The 23,941-nt window shown below is 45.9% G+C and overlaps 1 protein-coding gene across 1 annotated transcript in view; it reads left to right on the top strand.

Moving 5' to 3' along the window:
- DNAH14 (dynein axonemal heavy chain 14) overlaps nucleotides 1-23,941 on the top strand; it is a 454,489-nt gene that overhangs the window by 416,982 nt on the left and 13,566 nt on the right. The window contains 2 exon segments of the mRNA XM_073336702.1: nucleotides 12,939-13,138; nucleotides 21,161-21,348. Of these exon segments, the coding sequence (XP_073192803.1) occupies nucleotides 12,939-13,138; nucleotides 21,161-21,348 (388 nt within the window).

Here is a 23,941-nt window from a genome sequence, read left to right as displayed (position 1 = left end):
TTCTTTTGGCCCAATCCTCCAATTTGTCTAGGTGCTTCTGTATCCTATCCCTCCCCTCCAGCGTATCTACCACTCCTCCCAGTTTAGTATCATCCGCAAATTTGCTGAGAGTCCAATCCACACCATCCTCCAGATCATTTATGAAGATATTGAACAAAACCGGCCCCAGGACCGACCCTTGGGGCACTCCACTTGATACTGGCTGCCAACTAGACATGGAGCCATTGATCACTACCCGTTGAGCCCAACAATCTAGCCAGCTTTCTACCAACCTTATAGTGCATTCATCGAGCCCATACTTCCTTAACTTGCTGACAAGAATACTGTGGGAGACCATGTCAAAAGCTTTGCTAAAGTCAAGAAACAATACATCCACTGCTTTCCCTTCATCCACAGAACCAGTAATCTCATCATAGAAGGCGATTAGATTAGTCAGGCATGACCTTCCCTTGGTGAATCCATGCTGGCTGTTCCTGATCACTTTCCTCTCATGCAAGTGCTTCAGGATTGATTCTTTGAGGACCTGCTCCATGATTTTTCCAGGGCCTGAGGTGAGGCTGACTGGCCTGTAGTTCCCAGGATCCTCCTTCTTCCCTTTTTTAAAGATTGGCACTACATTAGCCTTTTTCCAGTCATCCGGGACTTCCCCCGTTCGCCACGAGTTTTCAAAGATAATGGCCAATGGCTCTGCAATCACAGCCGCCAATTCCTTCAGCACTCTCGGATGCAACTCGTCCGGCCCCATGGACTTGTGCACATCCAGCTTTTCTAAATAGTCCCTAACCACCTCTATCTCCATAGAGGGCTGGCCATCTCTTCCCCATTTTGTGATGCCCAGCGCAGCAGTCTGGGAGCTGACCTTGTTAGTGAAAACAGAGGCAAAAAAAGCATTGAGCACATTAGCTTTTTCCACATCCTCTGTCACTAGGTTGCCTCCCTCATTCAGTAAGGGGCCCACACTTTCCTTGGCTTTCTTCTTGTTGCCAACATACCTGAAGAAACCCTTCTTGTTACTCTTAACATCTCTGGCTAGCTGCAGCTCCAGGTGCGATTTGGCCCTCCTGATATCATTCCTACATGCCCGAGCAATATTTTTATACTCTTCCCTGGTCATATGTCCAAACTTCCACTTCTTGTAAGCTTCTTTTTTATGTTTAAGATCCGCTAGGATTTCACCATTAAGCCAAGCTGGTCGCCTGCCATATTTACTATTCTTTCGACTCATTGGGATGGTTTGTTCCTGTAACCTCAACAGGGATTCCTTGAAATACAGACAGCTCTCCTGGACTCCTTTCCCCTTCAAGTTAGTCCCCCAGGGCTCTGCAAGTGGTGATTGAAGGGAGGTGAGGAGGGTGGTTAGCTTGCAGTGTAGTAGAGTGAACCAAGGAGTGGGAAGGGTTTCATGAAGGAGAAACAAATAGAACTTTCACACCGTAGCCTGGCCAGTCATGAAACTGGTTTTCAAAGCTTCTCTGATGCGCACCGCTCCCTCCTGTGCTCTTCTAACCACCCTGGTGTCTGGCTGCGCGTAACCAGCAGCCAGGTGATTTGCCTCAACCTCCCACCCTGCCATAAACGTCTCCCCCTTACTCTCACAGATATTGTGGAGCGCACAGCAAGCAGTAACAACAATGGGAATATTGGTTTTGCTGAGGTCTAACCGAGTCAGTAAACTGCGCCAGCACGCTTTTAAACATCCAAATGCACATTCTACCACCATTCTTCACTTGCTCCACCTATAGTTGATTACTGTCCAGGCTTCTTGTGTATGGCTTCATGAGCCATGGCATTAAGGGGTAGGCTGGGTCCCAAAGATAACTATAGACACTTCAACATCCCCAACGGTTATTTTCTGGTCTGGGAATAAAGTCCCTTCCTGCAGCTTTTGAAACAGACCAGAGTTCCTGAAGATGCGAGCTGTACCTTTCCCAGCCATCCCACGTTGATGTTGGTGAAACGTCCCTTGTGATCCACCAGTGCTTGCAGCACTGTTGAAAAGTACCACTTGCGATTTATGTACTCGCCGGCTTCGCGCTCTGGTGGTAAGATAGGGATATGGGTTCCGTCTATGGCCCCACCACAGTTAGGGAATCCTATTGCAGAAAAGCCATCCACTATGACCTGCACATTTCCCAGGGTCACTACCCTTGATATCAGCAGATCTTTGATTGCGTTGGCTACTTTCATCACAGCAGCTCCCACAGTAGATTTGCCCACTCCAAATTGATTCCCGACTGACTGGTAGCTGTCTGGTGTTGCAAGCTTCCACAGGGCTATTGCCACTCACTTCTCAACTGTGAGGGCTGCTCGCATCTTGATATTCTTGCGCCTCAGGACAGGGGAAAGCAAGTCACAAAGTTCCATGAAAGTGCCCTTATGCATGCGAAAGTTTCGCAGCCACTGGGAATCGTCCCAGACCCACAACACAATGCAGTCCCACCAATCTGTGCTTGTTTCCCAAGCCCAGAATCGGCGTTCCACCGCATGAACCTGCCCCATTAGCACCATGATGCCCACATTGCCAGGGCCCGTGCTTTGAGAGAAGTCTCTGTCCATGTCCTCATCACCGCACTGACGTCGCCTATTCACCCGGTTTTGCTTTGCCAGGTTCTGGTGCTGCATATACTGCTGGATAATGCGTGTGGTGTTTAATGTGCTCCTAATTGCCAAAGTGATCTGAGCAGGCTCCATGCTTGCCATGGTATGGCATCTGCACAGAAAAAAGGCGCGGAATGATTTTCTGCCGTTGCTCTGATGGAGGGAGGGGCAACTGACGACATGGCTTACAGGGTTGGCTTACAGGGAATTAAAATAAACAAAGGGGGTGGCTTTACATCAAGGAGAAACAAAAACTGTCACACAGAATGGCCCCCTCAAGGATTGAGCTCAAAACACTGGGTTTAGCAGCTCAACCCACTGAGCTATCCCTGCCCCCTGGTATTTCAGGCAGGACTGAATCTCCATTAAACTTTTCAAGGTGCCCCTGACAGACCTCACCGAAACGATTGTTGGCCATTGATTTCATGGAGGGAGGGAGGGGGGATCAAATGAATACAAAACAAATCTGGTGTATTTCTTGTTTTGATCCACTCCATCTATCTTTTACATCTTTGGCTGGCAGCAGACAGTGCAGTAGGACTGTAGCCATCCTCATCTCCTGCCTGCTTGCCGTAAGATGGTACAATAGGACTGCCGGCAGGACTAAAGAGAATGACCTGGTCGAGTCACTCCTAATTTAGTCCCTGCGCCCATGTCTGCCCAGGCACTCCTGACCCACCTTACCGAGGTGGCCAGGAGCACCTCGGACATGACGACGATGGCTATCAGGCCTACTGCACCATCTGCTGCCATAAGGCAATGGGTTGCTGCTGTGTAGCAATGCAGTACCGCATCTGCCAGCACCCAGGAGATGTACAGTGACAGTGAGCTGAGTGGGCTCCATGCTTGCCATGGTATGGCGTCTGCACAGGTAACTCAGGAGAAAAAGGTGCAAAACAATTGTCTGCCGTTGCTTTCACAGAGTGAGGGAGGGTCTGACGACATGTACCAGAACCACCTGCGACAATGTTTTTGCCCCATTAGGCATTGGGATCTCAACCCAGAATTCCAATGGGTGGCGGAGACTGCGGGAACTGTGGGATAGCTGCCCACAGTGCAACACTCTGGAAGTCGACGCTAGCCTCGGTACTGTGGAAGCACTCCGCCGAGTTAATGCACTTAATGCACTTAGAGCATTTTGTGTGGGGACACACACAATTGACTATATAAAAACAATTTATAAAAAACCGACTTCTATAAATTTGATCTAATTTTGTAGTGTAGACACACCCATAGACTCATAGATTCATAAACTCATAGATATTAAGGTCAGAAGGGACCATTATGATCATCTAGTTTGACCTCCTGCACAATGCAGGCACAGAATCTCACCCACTCACTTCTGCAATAAACCTCTCACCTATCTCTGAGCTATTGAAGTCCTCAAATCATGGTTTAAAGACTTCAAGGTGCAGAGAATCCTCCAGCAAGTGACCCGTGCTACAGAGGAAGGCGAAAAACCCCCAGGGCCTCTTCCAATCTGTCCTGGAGGAAAATTCCTTCCAGACCCCAGATATGTTGATCAGCCGAACCCTGAGCATGTGAGCAAGATTTACCAGCCAGATACCCAGAAAAGAATTCTCTGTAGTAACTCAGATCCCACCCCATCTAACATGGCATCACAGGCCATTGGGCCTATTTATCATGAATAGTTAAAGATCAATTAATTGCCAAAATCATGTTATCCCATCATACCATCTCCTCCATAAACTTATTGAGTTTAATCTTGAAGCCAGATAGGTCTTTTGCCCCCACTGCTTCCCTTGGAAGGCTGTTCCAGAACTTCACTCCTCTGATGGTTAGAAACCTTTGTCTAATTTCAAGTCTAAACTTCCTGATGGCCAGTTTATATCCATTTGTTCTTGTGTCTACATTGGTTCTGAGCTTAAATAATTCCTCTCCCTCTCCGGTATTTATCCCTCTGATATATTTATAGAGAGCAATCATATCTCCCCTCAACCTTCTTTTGGTTAGGCTAAACAAGCCAAGCTCCTTGAGTCTCCTTTCATAAGACAAGTTTTCCATTCCTCGGATCATCCTAGTAGCCCTTCTCTGTACCTGTTCCAGTTTGAATTCATCCTTCTTAAACATGGGAGACCAGAACTGCACACAGTATTCCAGATGAAGTCTCACCAGTGCCTTGCATAACTTGTATAACACCTCCTTATCTCTACTGGAAATAACCTCGCCTGATGCATCCCAAAACCGCATTAGCTTTTTTCATGGTCATATCACATTGGCAACTTATAGTCATCCTGTGGTCAACCAATACTCCAAGGTCCTTCTCCTCCTCTGTTACTGCTAATTGATGCGTCCCCAGCTTATAACTCAAAATTCTTGTTAGTAATCCCAAAATGCATGACCTTACACTTCTCACTATTAAATATCATCCTATTACTATTACTCCAGTTTACATGGTCATCCAGATCCTCCTGTATGATATCCCAGTCCTTCTCTAAATTGGCAATACCTCCCAGCTTTGTATCGTCTGCAAACTTTATTAGCACACTCCCACTTTTTGTGCCGAGGTCAGTAATAAAAAGATTAAATAAGATTGGTGCCAAAACCGATCCCTGAGGAACTCCACTGGTAACCTCCCTCCAGCCTGACAGTTCACGTTTCAGTATGACCCATTGTAGTCTCCCTTTTAACCAATTCCTTATCCACCTTTCAATTTTCATATTGATCCCCGTCTTTTCCAATTTAACTAATAATTCCCCATGTGGCACCGTATCAAATGCCTTACTGAAATCTAGGTAAATTATATCCATTGCGTTTCCTTTGTCTAAAAAATCTGTTACTTTCTCAAAGAAAGAAAAGGAGTACTTGTGGCACCTTAGAGACTAACCAGTTTATTTGAGCATGAGCTTTCGTGAGCTACAGCTCACTTACACGGCTGTTACTCTGAAATTTCTCAAAGAAGGGGATCAGGTTGGTTTGGCACGATCTACCTTTTGTAAAACCATGTTTTATTTTGTCCCATTTCCCATTGACCTCAATGTCCTTAACTACTTTCTCCTTCAAAATTTTTTCCAAGACCTTGCATACTGCAGATGTCAAACTAACAGGCCTGTAGTTACCAGGATGACTTTTTTTCCCTTTCTTAAAAATAGGAACTATGTGAGCAATTCTCCAGTCATACGGTACAACCCCTGAGTTTACAGATTAATTAAAAATTCTTGCCAATGGGCTTGCAATTTCGTGTGCCAATTCCTTTAATATTCTTGGATGAAGATTATCTGGGCCCCCCAATTTAATCCCATTAAGCTGTTCGAGTTTCGCTTCTACCTCAGATATGGTAATATCTACCTCCATATCCTCATTCCCATTTGTCATGCTACCATTATCCCTAAGATCCTCTTTAGCCTTATTAAAGACTGAGGCAAAGTATTTGTTTAGATATTGGGCCATGCCTAGTTTATCCTTAACCTCCACTCCATCCTCAGGGTTTAGCATTCTTCTTTCTTTGTTTTCTTCTTATTTATATGGCTATAGAACCTTTTATTATTGGTTTTAATTCCCTTTGCAAGGTCCAACTCTACTTGACTTTTAGCCTGTCTCACTTTATCCCTACATGTTCTAACCACAATAAAGTAGCTTTCCGTGCTGATCCCTCCCATCTTCCACTACCTGTATGCTTTCTGCTTTTTTTAAATCACCTCTCTGAGATGCTTGCTCATCCAGCTTGGTCTACAATTCCTGCCTATGAATTTTTTCCCTTTCTTGGGATGCAGGCTTCTGATAGCTTCTGCAGCTTTGACTTGAAGTAATCCCAGGCCTCCTCTGCCTTTAGACCATAAATTCTTCAGTCCAATCCACTTCCCTAACTAATTTCCTTAATTTTTGAAAGTCAGCCCTTTTGAAGTCAAAAATCCTAGTTGCAGATTTATTTTTGTTTATCCTTCCGTTCAATTTGAACTGAATTAGCTCATGATCACTTGAACCAAGGTTGTCCCCTACAACCATTTCTTCTGTGAGGTCCTCACTACTCACCAAAACCAAATCTAAAATGGCATCCCCTCTAGTCGGTTCAGCAACTACTTGATGAAGGAATCCATCAGCTATCGCATCTAGGAAAATCTGAGTCCTATTATTATTACTAGCACTCGTCCTCCAGTCTTTATCTGGGAAGTTAAAGTCTCCCATGATCACGCAGTTTACATTAGTATTTACTTCATTAAAAACATTAAAGAGGGCTCTATCCATATCCAAATTAGATTCCGGCGGTCTATAGCACACCCCAAGCACTATCACAGGAGAGGCTCTAGTAGTTTTTTCCCCAGTGTGATTTTTGCCCAGACAGACTCTGTCTTATCCATCCCATCGCTTCTTATTTCTTTACATTCTACCTCATCATTGATATACAGTGCTACTCCACCACCTTTACCTTTATTTCCATCTTTCCTAAACAGCAAATACCCTTCAATAGCTGTAGTCCAGTCATGACCACTATTCCACCATGTTTCTGTTGTCCCTATAATATCTGCAAAAAGAAAAGGAGGACTTGTGGCACCTTAGAGACTCACCAATTTATTTGAGCATAAGCTTTCGTGAGCTACAGCTCACTACATCAGATGCATATAATATCTGGTTTCACTTCCTGCACCAGTAGCTCTAGTTCCTCCATTTTGTTACCGAGGCTCCTCGCATTGGTGTACAAACATCTTAATTTTTGCTGTTTGGCCTCGCTCACATTCTGTACCCGATTAGGCACGGACATTCTACAGCCAGTATGACCTATTAGACTGGTATCCACACTGCCCTTCCTCCTTATGTCCATTCTCCTACCCACGGCTGTATCCTTTCTTACTTTGTTTTCTTCCCTCTCAATGCTAAAATCTGGCATGGAGATTACCTGGACATCTTCCAACCATCTCCCCCAAATTCCTAGTTGAAAGCTCTCTTAATCAGTTGTGCCAGCCTCCATCCTAGAAGTCTGTTTCCTTCCCTACTCAGATGAAGTCCATCCCGAGAGAACTGTCCTCTGTCCATGAATGCCTCCCAGTGGCCATACATCCCACAGCTCTCCTTATAGCACCACTGCCTGAGCCATCTATTGATAGTCATAATCTTGTCACACCTTTGTTGCCCTTCTCCAGGAACAGGCAGAATCCCACTGAAGATCACCTGAGCCTGGATTTCCTTAAGCGTCTTCCCCAGCCTGGCATAGTCTCCCTTGATACGTTCCAGTGAGAATCTACTGGTATCATTTGTTTCCACATGAAGGACAATCAGTGGATTCTTTCTCGTTCCCTTTAAGATCCTTTTCAGCCTCAGGTCCACATCCTGTATCTTAGCACCTGGAAGACAGCACACCCTTCTATTCTCTGGATCAGCTCTGGTTACAGGCCTGTCTATTCTTCTCAGTAAGGAGTCCCCGATCACGTAAACCTGCCTTTTCCTGGTGACGGTGCAATTCTCCAGTCTATCCCCTGTTCCCTCTGGCTGCAAGTTCTTTCCACTCCTGTTCACTCTTGTAATCCTCTTCAACCCATCCTGTATCCTCCTGGGGCTCATATTTGGTGTAGTCTCCATTGACTCTTCCCCTTTTCCTATAGGACTAGCCGCTCTTCTCTTCTTCCTTGCCCTTCCACCTTCAGTGATCACTTGCTGAGCCCCTTCTTCATTTTCCAACTCTGCAAACCTTTTCTTGAACTCTATTTCTCCTTCACTAGCCCATCTTTTCCTCTGCCTGGTACTCTTAGTCACATGCTTCCACTGTCCACTTTCCTCACCCAGCAGTCTCCCCTCAGAGTTCTTCGGTCCTGCTTCCATCTGCAAGTCTGAGCTTTTCCCTTCAGCTGCCTCATGTCTTTGCTCCATAATCCACTCGAACCCCCTTCTAAACTCAACCAGACTTTTCACCTGCATCTCCAGTCCTCGGATCTTTTCTTCCATCAGCTCTATCAGACGACACTTCATGCAGACAAAACTCTTTCCAGGTACCCCCTCCAGGATCATGTAGCTTCCACATCCAGTCATCTTCATTGTGTCTTCCACTACATGGGTCACTCCCACTGCTGCCTCTGTCATGGCCTTCCCACCTAAATCCTGTTAATCTGGGAAACACAAACCGCACCAAAACACCACCACCCACAGCAAAAACAAACCCCAAACAAGCACCACAAGACAAACTCCCACTCCAACTCCCCTGTTTACAGCTCTGTTTGCTGGCTCCTGTGTCGCTGCAGCTCTCTGTGCTGCTGCCTGACTGGCTAGTTAGCCTGTTTTCTTCTCTTATTGGTTATTTAGAGGGTAATTGTTGGGATAATTTGCCTTGGATTGTTCCCAAGACAATGTCAGGTCCCAAACTTGGTAGGGGATTCAAAAGGTATGCAAACTGCTCAGCCCTCATTCCTGGGGCCTGGACTACACTGTGGGGGGATCGATCTAAGTTATGCAACTTCAGCTATGGGAATAATGTAGCTGAAGTCGACGTACTTAGATCTACTTACTGCGGTGCCTTCACTGCAGTAGGTTGATGGCTAACGCTCTCCTGTCAACCCTGCCTGCACCTCTTGCCCTCGTGGAGTACCGGAGTTGACGGGAGAGCACTCGGCGGTCGATTTATCGTGTCTAGACTAGATTTATCGCTGCCTGTCGATCCAGCAGGTAATGTAGACAAACCCTGAGACTGACACACATGTTCAGTGTCTAGTGTTCCAGGGAGAGGCTCATGTTGTGTCACAGTTTATAATTTGGCATGCCTTCACTAGTTGGACAAGGAATGACAGATGGTGCAGGTGCCCTTGGCTTCCTTAAGCTTTCAGCCAGACTGTCCTAGCAGTCCTTCAGGAATTTCAAAGTCTGCCTCTTCTGCCGAGGTCTTCCATTAAATATCCCATTGCCTCAGTCTTGGTGCTGCACACAATACTGGGCCTGACATCAATCTCCCCAAGTCATATGTCTAGTGGGGTTGAGCACCCTGCCCAGCATCTCAGCGCCACAGGCTCTATCAAAACAGACAGCTCCAGCACTGTAGTCTACACTAGTATCAGCATTGGCACCAAACACTGCCTTGGTGTTCTTAGAATAGACATTGACACTACAAATAAAAGACAAGCTTCCAGATCTCCTCATTGCAGAGAGATGTTTGTTAAAATTTATAATTTAGAGAAGCTCCCTCATAAGTGACAGCATTATGAATATAGGAATTTTGAGACATGCACTGGCGACAGGAGTGGAGAACACAGGGTATGTGTGTACCATGGACACTTCCAAGTTTTCTAATAAACATTTATGCCTTTCTCATTCACTGGCTTGATGTTTAATGACCTCCAAGATCATTCTATCATGTCAGAAGTGCCAAATGAGAAAGAGGCGGAAGTAATTTTTAGGTTAATTCTGTGTTTGAAACTGATAACAGGAAAGAGGAGTGTGTGGAACAACAAACAAAGAACAACAAAGGCTTTTGTACATATTTTCTGAGCAGAATAGTAATCTGATACATTTGAGAAGGGAAGAAAACCAAAAAATGGACATGTTGCAAACTCCATCCAGTCTGCAATTATCAGGCACGTTGCAGAGAACTGGAAAAAATTCTGAAAGAGATTTGAATTGTATAGGGGCAGAGGAGAAAAGTGATGAAGTGAAATCATCTGTCTTTCTGCATATTGTTGGGGAGGAAGGATTGGATATTTGTAACAACTTTAAGTTTGAAGAAGGTGAAAGCATGAACTTAAGTAAAATACTGACCAAATTTGAGGAATATTGCATCCCAAAAAAGAATTAAACCATAGGCGCCGACTCCGTGCGTGCTCTGGGGTTGGAGCACCCATGGGGAAAAAATGGTGGGTGCTGAGCATCCACCAACAGCTCCCCTATCAGCTCCTCCCCACCTCCAGTAGCATCTCCTGCTTGCTGGACAGCCCCACAGATCAGCGCCTCCCCCTCTCTCCCCACTCCTCCTGCCTGCCACAATTGGCATGCAGGAAGCAGGCAGTGGGGGAGGAGCAAGTATGTGTCACACTGGAGGGAGGGGATGGAACTGGGCCGGAGGAGGCGGGGCAGGGGTGGGGCCTTGGGAGAAGAGGTGGCGTGGGAGTGGGTCCTGGGGCAGAGCGGAGGGTCCAGCACCCACTGGCACTTTGGAAAGTTTGCGCCTGTGAATGAGACCTTTGAGAGAGACAATTATTTTACATGCACACAAAAAAACTTAATGATAGTTTAGAGTAATGTGTCACAGAATTAAGGAAGCTCAGTGAGACCTGTGACTTTGATGGGCTGACAGAGATTCTGGTCAAAGATAGCAGTAAAGACAATGTTTTAAGAGAGAGACTGCTCCGTGAACGAGATTTAACTTGAGGAAAAATCTCTCTGTATATGCAAAGCAGTGGAAACTGTGAAAGCACGCGCCAAAGAGTTGAATTCCCTAGAAGGGGTTATTCACACACTAAATACAAAAGAATATAGCCAGAAAAGGTCAGATCAAAAAATGCAATCACCCACTATGAAAGCAACTGCTGAGGGGAGAGTAAATACAGATTATGTGGAAAGTGGATCACAGCATGGCCCTAAACAGTGTTTTGCCTTGGGAAGCTCTATCAGAAATGCTGCAGATTCCACATGCAGAAAAGTCAAGAGCATATAGTTGAAGACAACCTGGTTGAGGAGTTTTACATAGGTGTGCTGGAATCAAGCAAAACTGATGAGGGGGACTGGATCCCGCCAGTGACAGTGAATGAAACCATTATTCTACTCAACCTGGACACAGAAGATCAGGTTATTATTCTATCTGAACAAGATTATGAGAGACTGAAAATGAGATCAAAACTGGGACCAACAAAAATAAAAGTAACTGGTTATTCTGGAGTATACCATTGGAGGAGAAGTGCCTTTTTAGCATCAGATATGAGACCGCCACATATAGGCTCCCAATCATTGTAGTACCAAAGTATGTGACCAATATCTCTTGGCTTAAAGACACATTCTGAGAATGACTACACAGTGACTTAGTGCCTGGCAAGTCAGCTTGCTGCACGCTAACTCAGCATGTGGACATAGCTACAGTGCACTCCAGGACTTTTACTACTGCCTCTTTAGCTTGTCTAAGATAGGATCCTATGTAGAGATTTGCAAAGCAGCAACATGGAGTTGGGTTCAAACTTTTACTTAGCACTATTTGTTGGATTTGGCATTGTGTCCCATTGCTTGGTTTGGTAAGGTGGTACTACGGTTCATTTTTGCCTAGAATTCCTCACCTACCATCCTCTGATGGGAGCATTGCTTGCTAATCTCCTGTAAGGGGGAATGCACAGAAGCCCTCAAAGAAGAAAGAAGGGTTGGTTACTTGTAACTGTTGTTCTTCACGTGTTGCCTGAGTTCAGTCACACTTCCCACCTGCCTTCCTCTCTGCCTCAGAGTGCTTTATATTCCAGGAGAAAGATCTGAGGTGTCAGGCGGGGGAATATTCTGTTATGAAAAAGCACATCTGCAACTCCCAGCAGACATGGCTTTTTACATAAGTCCCCAGCTCAACACACCCATAAGTGTGAATGCACAGAGACAACTCTTGAAGCACCATAGTACTAGTAAGTAAAACTTTTCTGCACAGCTAAGTGTAGCCCCCAGAAAGATCTCTTGTACTGCTACCTCTGCTGCTCAGAAGTGCTAGGAAAAATTAGGAAAGTTAACTCTGATGCAGAAACAATTGAATTACTAGCTTAGAACTATCTGAACAACACAGTGACAGCATTAATTGAAAATATATTTCTTACTGAATTTTAAAAATAACTAACATATATATAAAGCAAAAACACCCTGTAAATTGACATAAGTTTACAGCACTTATGGGAGGAGGAGAATACTGCATTTTCTCCATGTCTTGTTCCTTTTTTGTTATTTTAAAGGACGGTCAATTGGTTTATCTTATATTAATATGTGATATTTTGGCCCATATATAAACTTATGAATAAATTATGCTGTTTATTCCTTTGTGTGTGTCTGTGTAAATGTACGCATGCGTGCATGCATGCATATACATATAGAGAGAAAGATGAGGGAAGGGATATATACTATTTTTATATAAACAGTACAGAATGAATCCTCATAAAAGAATCCTACCACCACCAACCCATGTATAAATGCATGTGTTAATCAGGTAACTGGTCAAGCAGAAGGGTATTTGCAATATAATTCCATTCTTCTTCAAAGTGGCTTGTGTATATTCCCACCTGTAAGGAATATCAGGCACCACTGAGTTTCAGGAATCTTTTAGAAAAGCAGTCCCTGTTAGGGCCATATAAGCAACCTTGCAAAAAAGTTACTTATGTGTAACCTTTTTTGCACTAAGCAGCCTTTCATTAAGTAGGGAAATAAAATATTTGTCATTTATTTTGCAGGTATATCGACCCGTGTCTGCCACAGATAGCTTACAAGACTGTAGAGCCTATTTAGAGTCTCTGCCAGACACTGATTCACCAGAGCTATTTGGAATGCACGCCTGTGCTGGAAGAGCATTCCTGGAATCTCAGGCACAAACCTTTATTGATACCATTGTCAGTATGCAGCCAAGAATCAGCATGGACACCCTGATCATGAGGTCAGTGTTTTAAAAAGAAACTGTTTTGGTGACAGAACAAAGCAGAATCTATTAGCTAAAAGAGTTAGAAAGTTATTTGTCATGCTTGCCCACAATTTTAAAGCTTATTTGTATATACTTAACTCTAATTTACTGAATGAGTAAAACAAGGGGAGTGAGTTAATATTTTTTTATTGGACCGACTTCTGTTGGTAAGAAAGACAAGCTTTCGAGCTCCACAGAACTCTTCTTCAGGTCTGGGAGAGGTACTCAGGACTTATCTACACTTAAAACATTGCACTGGCACAGCTATGTCGCCACTGTAGTGCTTCAGTGAAGACACTACCTATGTTGAAGGGATGGCTTCTCCTCAGGGTATGCCTACACTACGAAATTAGGTCGAATTTATAGAAGTTGGTTTTGAGGAAAGCGTTTTTATACAGTCAATTGGGTGTGTCCCCACACAAATGCACTAAGTGCATGTAGTCAGCAGAGTGTGTCCACAGTACCGAGGCAACCGTCAACTTCCGGAGCATTGCACTGTGGGTAGCTATCCCACAGTTCCTGCAGTCTCCACTGCCCATTGGAATTCTGGGTACAAATCCCAGTGCCTGATGGGGCTAAAACATTGTCGCGGGTGGTTCTGGGTACATATCGTCAGGCCCCCCTTTCCTCCCTCCTTCCGTGAAAGAAAGGGCAGACAATCGTTTTGCACCTTTTTTCTTGAGTTACCTGTACAGATGCCATACCATGGTGTCAAGGTTCCTCTCCCACTCTGAACTCTAGGGTACAGATGTGGGGACATGCATTAAAAACCTCCTAAGCTTACTTTTACCAGCTTAGGTTAAAACTTCCCCAAGGTACAAATTAATTTTATCCTTTGTCCTTGGAATATCCACTGCCACCACCAAACTCTAACTGGGTTTACTGGGAAACGTAATTTGGACACGTCTTTCCCCCCAAAATCTACCAACCCTGGGAAAGATTTGGTAAAAATCCTCACCAATTTGCATAGGTGACCACAGACCCAAACCCTTGGATCTGAGAACAATGAAAAGGCATTCAGTTTTCTTACAAGAAGACTTATCATAGAAATAGAAGTAAAGGAATCACCCCTGTAAAATCAGGATGGTAGATACCTTACAGGGTAATTAGATTCAAAACATAGAGAATCCCTCTAGGCAAAACCTTAAGTTACAAAAAGGACACACAGACAGAAATAGTCATTCTATTCAGCACAGTTCTTTTCTCAGCCATTTAAAGAAAACATAATCTAACGCATACCTAGCTAGATTACTTACTAAAAGTTCTAAGACTCCATTCCTGTTCTATCCCCAGCAAAAGCAGCATACCGACAGACACAGCCCCTTTGTTTCTCTCCCTCCTCCCAGCTTTTGAAAGTATCTTGTCTCCTCATTGGTCATTTTGGTCAGGTGCCAGCGAGGTTACCTTTAGCTTCTTAACCCTTTACAGGTGAGAGGATTTTTCCTCTGGCCAGGAGGGATTTTAGAGGGGTTTACCCTTCCCTTTATATTTATGACACATGGCAAGCATGGAGTCCGCTCAGCTAACCGTCACCATATGTCTCCTGGGTGCTGGCAGACACGGTACTGCATGGCTACACAGGTTTCAGAGTAACAGCCGTGTTAGTCTGTATTCGCAAAAAGAAAAGGAGTACTCGTGGCACCTTAGAGACTAACCAATTTATTAGAGCATAAGCTTTCGTGAGCTACAGCTCACTTCCTCAGATGCATATCGTGGAAACTGCAGCAGGCTTTATATATACACAGAATATATACATATTCTCTGTGTATATATAAAGCCTGCTGCAGTTTCCACGATATGCATCTGAGGAAGTGAGCTGTAGCTCACGAAAGCTTATGCTCTAATAAATTGGTTAGTCTCTAAGGTGCCACGAGTACTCCTTTTCTTATGGCTACACAGCAGCAGTTTATTGCCTTTTGGCAGCAGACAGTGCAGTATGACTGGTAGCTGTCATCGATGTAGTCCTGGGTCCTCTTTTAACTGACCTCGATGAGGTCAGGGGCACCTGGGCAAACATGGAAGTGACTCAGCCAGGTCATTTCCCTTTTAAGTTTTGTCTTATGGCGATTGAGTCCTACCGTCAGTGCACTGTCTTTTAATCAGCAGCCAGCAGAAGATGATGCACCATCATACTGCACCATCTTCTGCTGAGCACCAAGGAGATGATGATGGCTAGCAGTCGTACGGCACAGTCTGCTGCCAGCAAGATGTATAAAGATAGATGAAGTGGCTCAAAACAAGAAATAGACCAGATTGTTTTGTATTCAAAACAAATCCTCCCTCCATCCATGAAATCAATGGCCTGCTAAACCCAGTTTTGAGTTTTATCCTTGAGGTTTTGAGTTCTATACTTGAGGGGGCCATTCTGATTCTCGCAAAGCCGCCCCCATTGTTGATTTTAATTCCCTGTAAGCCAACCCTGTAAGCCATGTCGTCAGTCGCCCCCCCTCCGTCAGAGCAATGGCAGACAATCGTTCTGCACCTTTTTTCTGTGCAGATGCCATACCACGGCAAGCATGGAGCCTGCTCAGATCACTTTGGCAATTAGGAGCACATTAAACACCACACGCATTATCCAGCAGTATATGCAGCACCAGAACCTGGCAAAGCAAAACCGGGTGAATAGGCGACGTCAGTGCGGTGATGAGGACATGGACAGAGACTTCTCTCAAAGCACGGGCCCTGGCAATGTGGGCATCATGGTGCTAATGGGGCAGGTTCATGCGGTGGAACGCCGATTCTGGGCTTGGGAAACAAGCACAGATTGGTGGGACTGCATTGTGTTGTGGGTCTGGGACGATTCCCAGTGGCTGCGAAACTTTCGCATGCATAAGGGCACTTTCATGGAACTTTGTGACTTGCTTTCCCCTGTCCTGAGGCGCAAGAATATCAAGATGCGAGCAGCCCTCACAGTTGAGAAGTGAGTGGCAATAGCCCTGTGGAAGCTTGCAACACCAGACAGCTACCAGTCAGTCGGGAATCAATTTGGAGTGGGCAAATCTACTGTGGGAGCTGCTGTGATGAAAGTAGCCAACGCAATCAAAGATCTGCTGATATCAAGGGTAGTGACCCTGGGAAATGTGCAGGTCATAGTGGATGGCTTTTCTGCAATAGGATTCCCTAACTGTGGTGGGGCCATAGACGGAACCCATATCCCTATCTTACCACCAGCGCGCCAAGCCGGCGAGTACATAAACCAAAAGGGGTACTTTTCAATAGTGCTGCAAGCACTGGTGGATCACAAGGGACGTTTCACCAACATCAATGTGGGATGGCTGGAAAAGGTACAGCTCGCATCTTCAGGAACTCTGGTCTGTTTCAAAAGCTGCAGGAAGGGACTTTATTCCCAGACCAGAAAATAACCATTGGGGATGTTGAAGTGCCGATAGTTATCCTTGGGACCCAGCCTACCCCTTAATGCCATGGCTCATGAAGCCACACACAGGAAGCCTGGACAGTAGTCAACTACAGGCGGAGCAAGTGAAGAATGGTGGTAGAATGTGCATTTGGATGTTTAAAAGCGCACTGGCACAGTTTACTGACTCGGTTAGACCTCAGCAAAACCAATATTCCCATTGTTGTTACTGCTTCCTGTGTGCTCCACAATATCTGTGAGAGTAAGGGGGAGACGTTTATGGCAGGGTGGGAGGTTGAGGCAAATCGCCTGGCTGCTGGTTATGCGCAGCCAGACACCAGGGTGCTTAGAAGAGCACAGGAGGGAGCGGTGCGCATCAGAGAAGCTTTGAAAACCAGTTTCATGACTGGCCAGGCTACGGTGTGAAAGTTCTATTTGTTTCTCCTTGATGAAACCCCTCCCCCTCCTTGGTTCACTCTACTTCACTGCAAGCTAACCACCCTCCCCGCCTCCCTTCAGTCACCACTTCCAGAGACAATTAAGTCATTGTTGCTTCACATTCATGCATTCTTTATTAATTCATCACACAAATAGGGGGATAACTGCCAAGGTAGCCCGGGAGGGTTGGTGGAGGGGGGAAGCACTGGGAGGGGTGGTGGAGGAGGGAAGGAAAAGGCCACACAGCACTTTAAAAGTTTAAAACTTTAAAACTTATTGAATGCCAGCCTTCTGTTGCTTGGGCAATCCTGTGGGGTGGAGTGGCTGGGTGGCCGGAGGCCCCCGAACCGCGTTATTGGGCATCTGGGTGTGGAGGCTATGGAACTTGGGGAGGAGGGCGGTTGGTTACACAGGGGCTGTAGCGGTGGTCTGTGCTCTTGCTGCCTTTCCTGCAGCTCAACCGTATGCTGGAGCATATCAGTTCGATCCTCCGGCAGCCTCAACATTGAATCCTGCCTCCTCTCATCACGCTGCCGCCACCTTTCAGCTTCAGCCCTCTCTTCAGCCCACCACTTACTCTCTTCAGCCCGCCATCTCTCCTCCCGGTCATTTTGTGCTTTCCTGCATTCTGACATTGTCTGCCTCCATGCATTCGTCTGTGCTCTGTGTGGGAGGACACCATGAGCTCAGAGAACATTTCGTCACGAGTGTGTTTTTTTCACCTTCTAATCTTTGCTAGCCTCTGGGAAGGAGAAGATCCTGTGATCCTTGAAACACATGCAGCTGCTGGAGAAAAAAAAGGGACAGTGGTATTTAAAAAGACACATTTTATAGAAGAAGGGGTACACTCTTTCACGGTAAACCTTGCTGTTAACATTACCTACATAGCACATGTGCTTTCGTTCCAAGGTCGCATTTTGCCTCCTCCAACCACGTGGCTAAACCTTCCCCCCTTCCACCTTCCCATGGCTAACAGTGGTGAACATTTCTGTTTTAGCCACAGGCAAACAGCCCAGCAGGAACGGCCACCTCTGAATGTCCCCATAAGAAAAGCACCCTATTTCAAACAGGTGACCATGAATGATATCACTCTCCTGAGGATAACACAGAGAGATAAAGAACGGATGTTGTTTGAATGCCAGCAAACATACACTGCAATGCTTTGTTCTACAATGATTCCCGAGTACATGCTACTGGCCTGGAGTGGTAAAGTGTCCTACCATGGCAGATGGAATAAGGCTGCCCTCTCCAGAAACCTTTTGCAAAGGCTTTGGGAGTACATCCAGGAGATCTGCGAATGCCAGGGCAAATTAATCATTAAACATGCTTGCTTTTCAACCATGAATACTATTTTAAAAGGTACACTCACCAGAGGTCCCTTCTCCACTTGGCGGGTCCGGGAGGCAGCCTTGGGTAGGTTCGGGGAGTACTGGCTCCAGGTCCAGGGTGAGAAACAGTTTCTGGATGTTGGGAAAACTGGTTTCTCCGCTTGCTTGCTGTGAGCTATCTACAACCTCCTCATCATCATCTTCCTTGTCCCCAAAACCTGCTTCCGTGTTGCCTCCATCTCCATTGAAGGAGTCAAACAACACAGCTGGGGTAGTGGTGGCTGAACCCCCCTAAAATGGCATGCAGCTCATCATAGAAGCGGCATGTTTTGGGCTCTGACCCAGAGCGGCCGTTTGCCTCCCTGGTTTTCTGGTAGGCTTGCCATAGCTCCTTAAGTTTCATGCGGCACTGCTTCGAGTCCCTGTTATGGCCTCTGTCCTTCATGCCCTGGGAGATTTTGACAAATGTTTTGGCATTTTGAAAACTGGAACGTAGTTCTGATAGCACGGATTCCTCTCCCCATACAGTAATCAGATCCCGTTCGGTCCATGCTGGAGCTCTTTTGCGATTCTGGGACTCCATCATGGTCACCTCTGCTGATGAGCTCTGCATGGTCACCTGCAGCTTGCCACGCTGGCCAAACAGGAAATTGAAATTCAAAAGTTCGCGGGCCTTTTCCTGTCTACCTGGCCAGTGCATCCGTGTTGAGAGTGCTGTCCAGAGCGGTCACAATGGAGCACTCTGGGATAGCTCCCGGAGGCCAATACCATCTAATTGTGTCCACAGTATCCCAAATTCTACCCAGCAAGGCCGATGTCTGCGCTAATCCCCTTGTCGGGGGTGGAGTAAGGGAATCGATTTTAAGAGCCCTTTATGTCGAAAAAAAGGGCTTCGTCATGTGGGCGGGTGCAGGGTTAAATCGATTTAACGCTGCTAAATTCGACCTCAACTCCTAGTGTAGACCAGCACTCAGTGTAGATAATCCAGCTCCCCAGGAGGCAGTTGCTAGGTCAATGGGAGAATTCTCTTGTCAACCTAGCACTGTCTAAACCGGGAGTTAAGTTGATTTAACTGCCTCGCTCAGGGGTGTGGATTTTTCACACCCCTAGGTGACATAGTTATGCCAACCTAATTCCCTAGTATAGACCAGGTCTTAGGGCATGTCTACACTACAGTCTTAAGTCAACCTATGTTAGGTTGACTTACAGCCACCTCAGTAACTACTGCGGTAGCTGATGTCCACACTGCCCTCCTTTTGTTGGTGGTGCGCGTTCTCACCAGGAGCACTTCCACCGACTGAAAAGGGGCTATGTGGAAGACTGAGAGCCAGGGCTCTCAGCTATATGTAGCTACCCGCCCAGCTGCCCCCTGGGGCTTCTCACCTCTGGCAGGGAGATCTGCATCTGGAGTCTGGTCAGCTGCCATGCTTCCAGTGGGGAACTGAGAGCCTGGGGGGCAGCTGGACTCCTGGCAGGAAGATCCCACGCCCGGAGTCTGGTTGGCTGCTATGTTCCCAGTGGGGAGCCAAGAACCCAGGGGGGCAGCCAGGCTCCCTGCCAGGAGTCTTGGTGCAGCCGGGCTCCCAGTGGGGAGCAGGGGCAGCAGGGCTCCCAGCCGGGAGCTCTGGTGGCAGCCCAAGCCAGGAGCCTGGGTGGCAACCTGGCTTGTAGCGGAGACCTGCTAGCATCCCTGCTGGAGAGCTGGGCTTTCCTGTCAATTTCACAGCTCTAGTGGAGCCGTGAAATTGACAAGGTAGCCAACACCCGATGTAAGTAATGCAGTATCTACACAGACACTTCATTGCCCTAACTACACCGACATAAGCCCCTCACAATATAAACAGACTTTAGTCTCCTCCGTCTTAAAAACCCACCCTTGATCCTCATGTTGCCTGTGCAGTTATTGATTATTCTTTCTTCTCTCCTTCATCTCAAAACTCATTGAATGCCTCATCTTCAACTGCTGTATGGATTTCATCTCCTCCAGTTCCATCCCTAGACCCTCTGCAGTCTGGATTCTGATCTGTACACTTCACTGAAACTGCTGTCACCAAACTCTCTAATGACCTATTCATGGCCAAATCCCAGGGCCTATACATTTAAATATTCTCATCCTCCTTAAATTCTTGGCTGCTTTTAACATAGTCAACTATGCTATTCTTCCTCAAGTCTTTTCCTCCCTTGGCTGTCATGATTCTCTCCTTTCCTGGTTCTCTAATTCTTCCTTCAGTGTTTTATTTGGTGGAGTCTCCTCCCTTCCAACTGTTGTGTTCTCTGCAGGGTTAAGTATTACTGTGTAATTCCAGAGGCCTTGCCACATTAATTAAATCTAATCTGCTGCATAGTAAAAGAGACCTTGCCTAGAAAAGAAAATGAGTATCTTCCTGGCCGTATTTTAGATTTACAGGCATCATTGTAACCTAAATTCCAACCCTCAGCTGGTTTGTTTGTGTTATATGGGTACAGTATTCTGTTCTTTGTGTATTGTGCAAGTCAAATATATTCTAGCTCCCATAAAACAACCACTAGGAAAATGATCAAATGTCCATGTAACTAACTTGCTTAGTGAACTGGCTATTTATCTGTAATTCCTAGTTTAAAATACTTATACCGCTTTGTCAGGAATCTGCCTTACTGCATAGATCATTGACTCTTCCCCAATGTCATGCTGAAAGGACCATTCTTTTGGAATATCCCCCACAACCTAACTCTTCAAACATATCCACTCATCTAACAACAGAAACCTGCTAGAGATGGTCTAGAAATTTTAGAATTAGAAGTGGGGAGATTAGATCATCTCCTGTTGGACCCCTCCAGCTCTGACAATTCCAGAATTATAAATCTTACCTTTTTTTTTTTTTTTTTTGCCCCTTCCAGTGGTGGAAAGAGCCAAGATGAATTAGTAATGGAAATAGCTTCTGACATTCTAAGGCAGCTGCCACTCACTGTAGAGGAACAAGATACAGAACTGACGCCTGGAACTGAACATTCTTCCAAAATGAAAACCACACTGGGAAGGTTACTGTCAGGCCCCATTTGGGCTGCTCTTGCAAAAGCTGCTAAAGGTCAGAACAACGGTTTACATAATGTTTAATTAGAAACTTTTATTTTCTCAAATTAATCTTTTATTTTAATATTCCTTCTCTGTTTTTAACATTCTACTGCACAGTTTCTCTCCTCATTCACAACATGCCCCCCACCTATGGAGCCCTCACCAACCCCAAGTAAGAAACTTAAAACTTCTCCTTGAATCTCATCTACCAAAAGTTGCAATTCAGAGTTCCATTCTAGTGCCCTGGCATAGAAGAGAAAAGTGACACCAAACACTCCTAAGGACAATGCTGCCTCTGGTACGGTGTAGGCACCATATGTTCTAACAGCATCTTCAGCACTGAAAGTTTTGGCACCTCATCCCTGGTACCAATCACAACCTCCTCATTACCAACAGACATTTTCAGCACCAGATGTTTTGGTGCTGTAAATTCTGCATTGAAGCTTTCATGGTACTGCCCAATCTACCTACAGGTTTGGTACCGGAGTCTCTTCTATTGCAGTACTTAAGAGATGTCATCTCCAAGCAGCCTGTTTCTCTGCCTCCATCTAACCTGGCACCTTTGTGTAGACCTGATACCCCAGAGAAGATTGTTCTACCCCTGGAGGAGGTTTGCTATTTTCGTTGTCCTCTCCAGATCATAGTAGAGACTTCTCTCCTTCCTTCCCCCACTCACCACCCTGGGTGGCACCAAGGAATCCAGCAGAACCTCCAGAAATGACTCCATTAAAGGACATAGAAAGAGGGCAGGTATTCTCAAAGAACCTCCATTTTGTTATCCTCCCAGATATCCCCTTGTTCCCTGATGAAGCATTCAATCCATCTTTCTTAGGTTCTCAGGACAAATTCTTTCCTGCTGAGAGGTGACCCGGCCTCAGATAGACACTCGGTGTGTCTGGTGCCTAGGGGAGACACACATTCCTCAGAAGTGCTCTCACTGCATTAACCTGAAACCTCACACCAGAAAAGATAGAGACCTATGTCTCAAACTTCTGTTAATGGAGAAGCCTCTGTGCCCAGCATCTGATCCAGGTCCGCACACTCCCCCGAACCCCCACCGCCCGGAGAGTGTTCCCCAGCAACTTCATCTAGCTCACAGTGGAAGGCTCACTCCTCCAAAAAGGCAGTGAGGAAAAGGGCTTCAACTTCTCCTCTCAAGGCAATAAAAGATGCAGTCCCCAGTCTGGCTGAGTACTTATGAGGCACTGGGATCATCCGGTGCCATGCGTACCGTGAAAGCCAGTGACGCTAAGGGGGCAGGCTCGGAGTCAGGGGGAAAACAGAAACCTACCTCCTCCTCTACAGCACCGACAGAGCTGCCTCAAGATGCCACACCAAGATGTTCTGCCCAAGTTATGGTGCCACCTCCTGTCCCGACAACATAGAGCACACAGAGGCCAGCACTGACAACCACGACTACAACAGCACTGTTGGCACTGACCACCTTGGTACAGAAACCATTGGCACCACACTTCTTACCTGCATGTCTCATCAACACCTGAATCATGTCTTTTCTGTACCAGTGTTTCCCTGGTACACGTGGCACTGCGTCAGCTCACTTCACCTCTGGCCCCTCCATTCTCCAGTGAGGAAGAAGATACTGAGGAGGAGGTTGTCTTCTCATCTCAGCACTCCTCTCCTATTCAATCTGTTAGAGGGCTTATTCCTTCACCCACTTACTTCCCTGGTCCTTCTCGCATGAACAGAGAGCAACAATACCCGAAGTCCAAAGGTGCAAACAATTCGATGTTTATTGGGGTGAACTTCCAGCAAGCATGATTCCAGTTTCCTTCCTTAGTGTCCCCCTTCCCAGCTCTGACACCACAGAGCCTTACACCTGTGTCCCTCTTCCCATTCCTGCCCTTAGCCAAACATGATTCTAATTTCCTTACCCTCATTCCCTGTTCCCATTTCCCCCTTTAGCCAAAGATGATTCCAATTTCCCCACTCCCATTCGCTGTTCCCATTCCCTCCCCCCACCGACTCACTTCCTGATTGACTGCAGACTATATAGTAAAACTTGAGTTCTGCTTTGCTATACCTTAACCTATCATTTTCCTGAAATTTAACTAACCAATCCTAACATATTATAACATGATTATGTAACCAATTATATCCCACCACCTTAATTAGTTTACACCCAGCAATATTAATTATTCAGCAGACAGGAACAATCACAGAACCAGACAGAGATTATACAGACAAACAATAGCAAAGTGGAAACTATAATGACAAAACAATACAGAAGTAAGGATTTCACATCCCAGCTATTGATAAGTGAGTTCTTGCCAGACAGGACGCTATCAGACTAAGTTTCCTTTTACATCTTCTAGGCACTTCCCTTTCTCTGGAGGTGATAGGCATTATCAGGACAGGATTGTATTCCTAACAGCCCAATAGCACCTTCTTTCGATGTGACTAGTTTGGAATATGAGGATGTGACCGGTCGCTTCCCAGCTTATGGCTGCCTCTGCTGCTTAGTCAAAGGCCTGAGCCTAAGAACAGGGCCTCAGACTGTCACAGTAAGAGAAGGCCATTACACCGGCAGACAGTGATTTTGATTCTTTCTTTTATACCTCTATAACTAGCCAAGTGATAAGAATACA

The sequence above is a fragment of the Lepidochelys kempii genome, chromosome 3, assembly GCF_965140265.1.
Source record: "Lepidochelys kempii isolate rLepKem1 chromosome 3, rLepKem1.hap2, whole genome shotgun sequence".
In the NCBI taxonomy this organism is placed as follows: domain Eukaryota; kingdom Metazoa; phylum Chordata; order Testudines; family Cheloniidae; genus Lepidochelys; species Lepidochelys kempii.
This window is presented reverse-complemented; position numbering and strand designations above follow the sequence as displayed.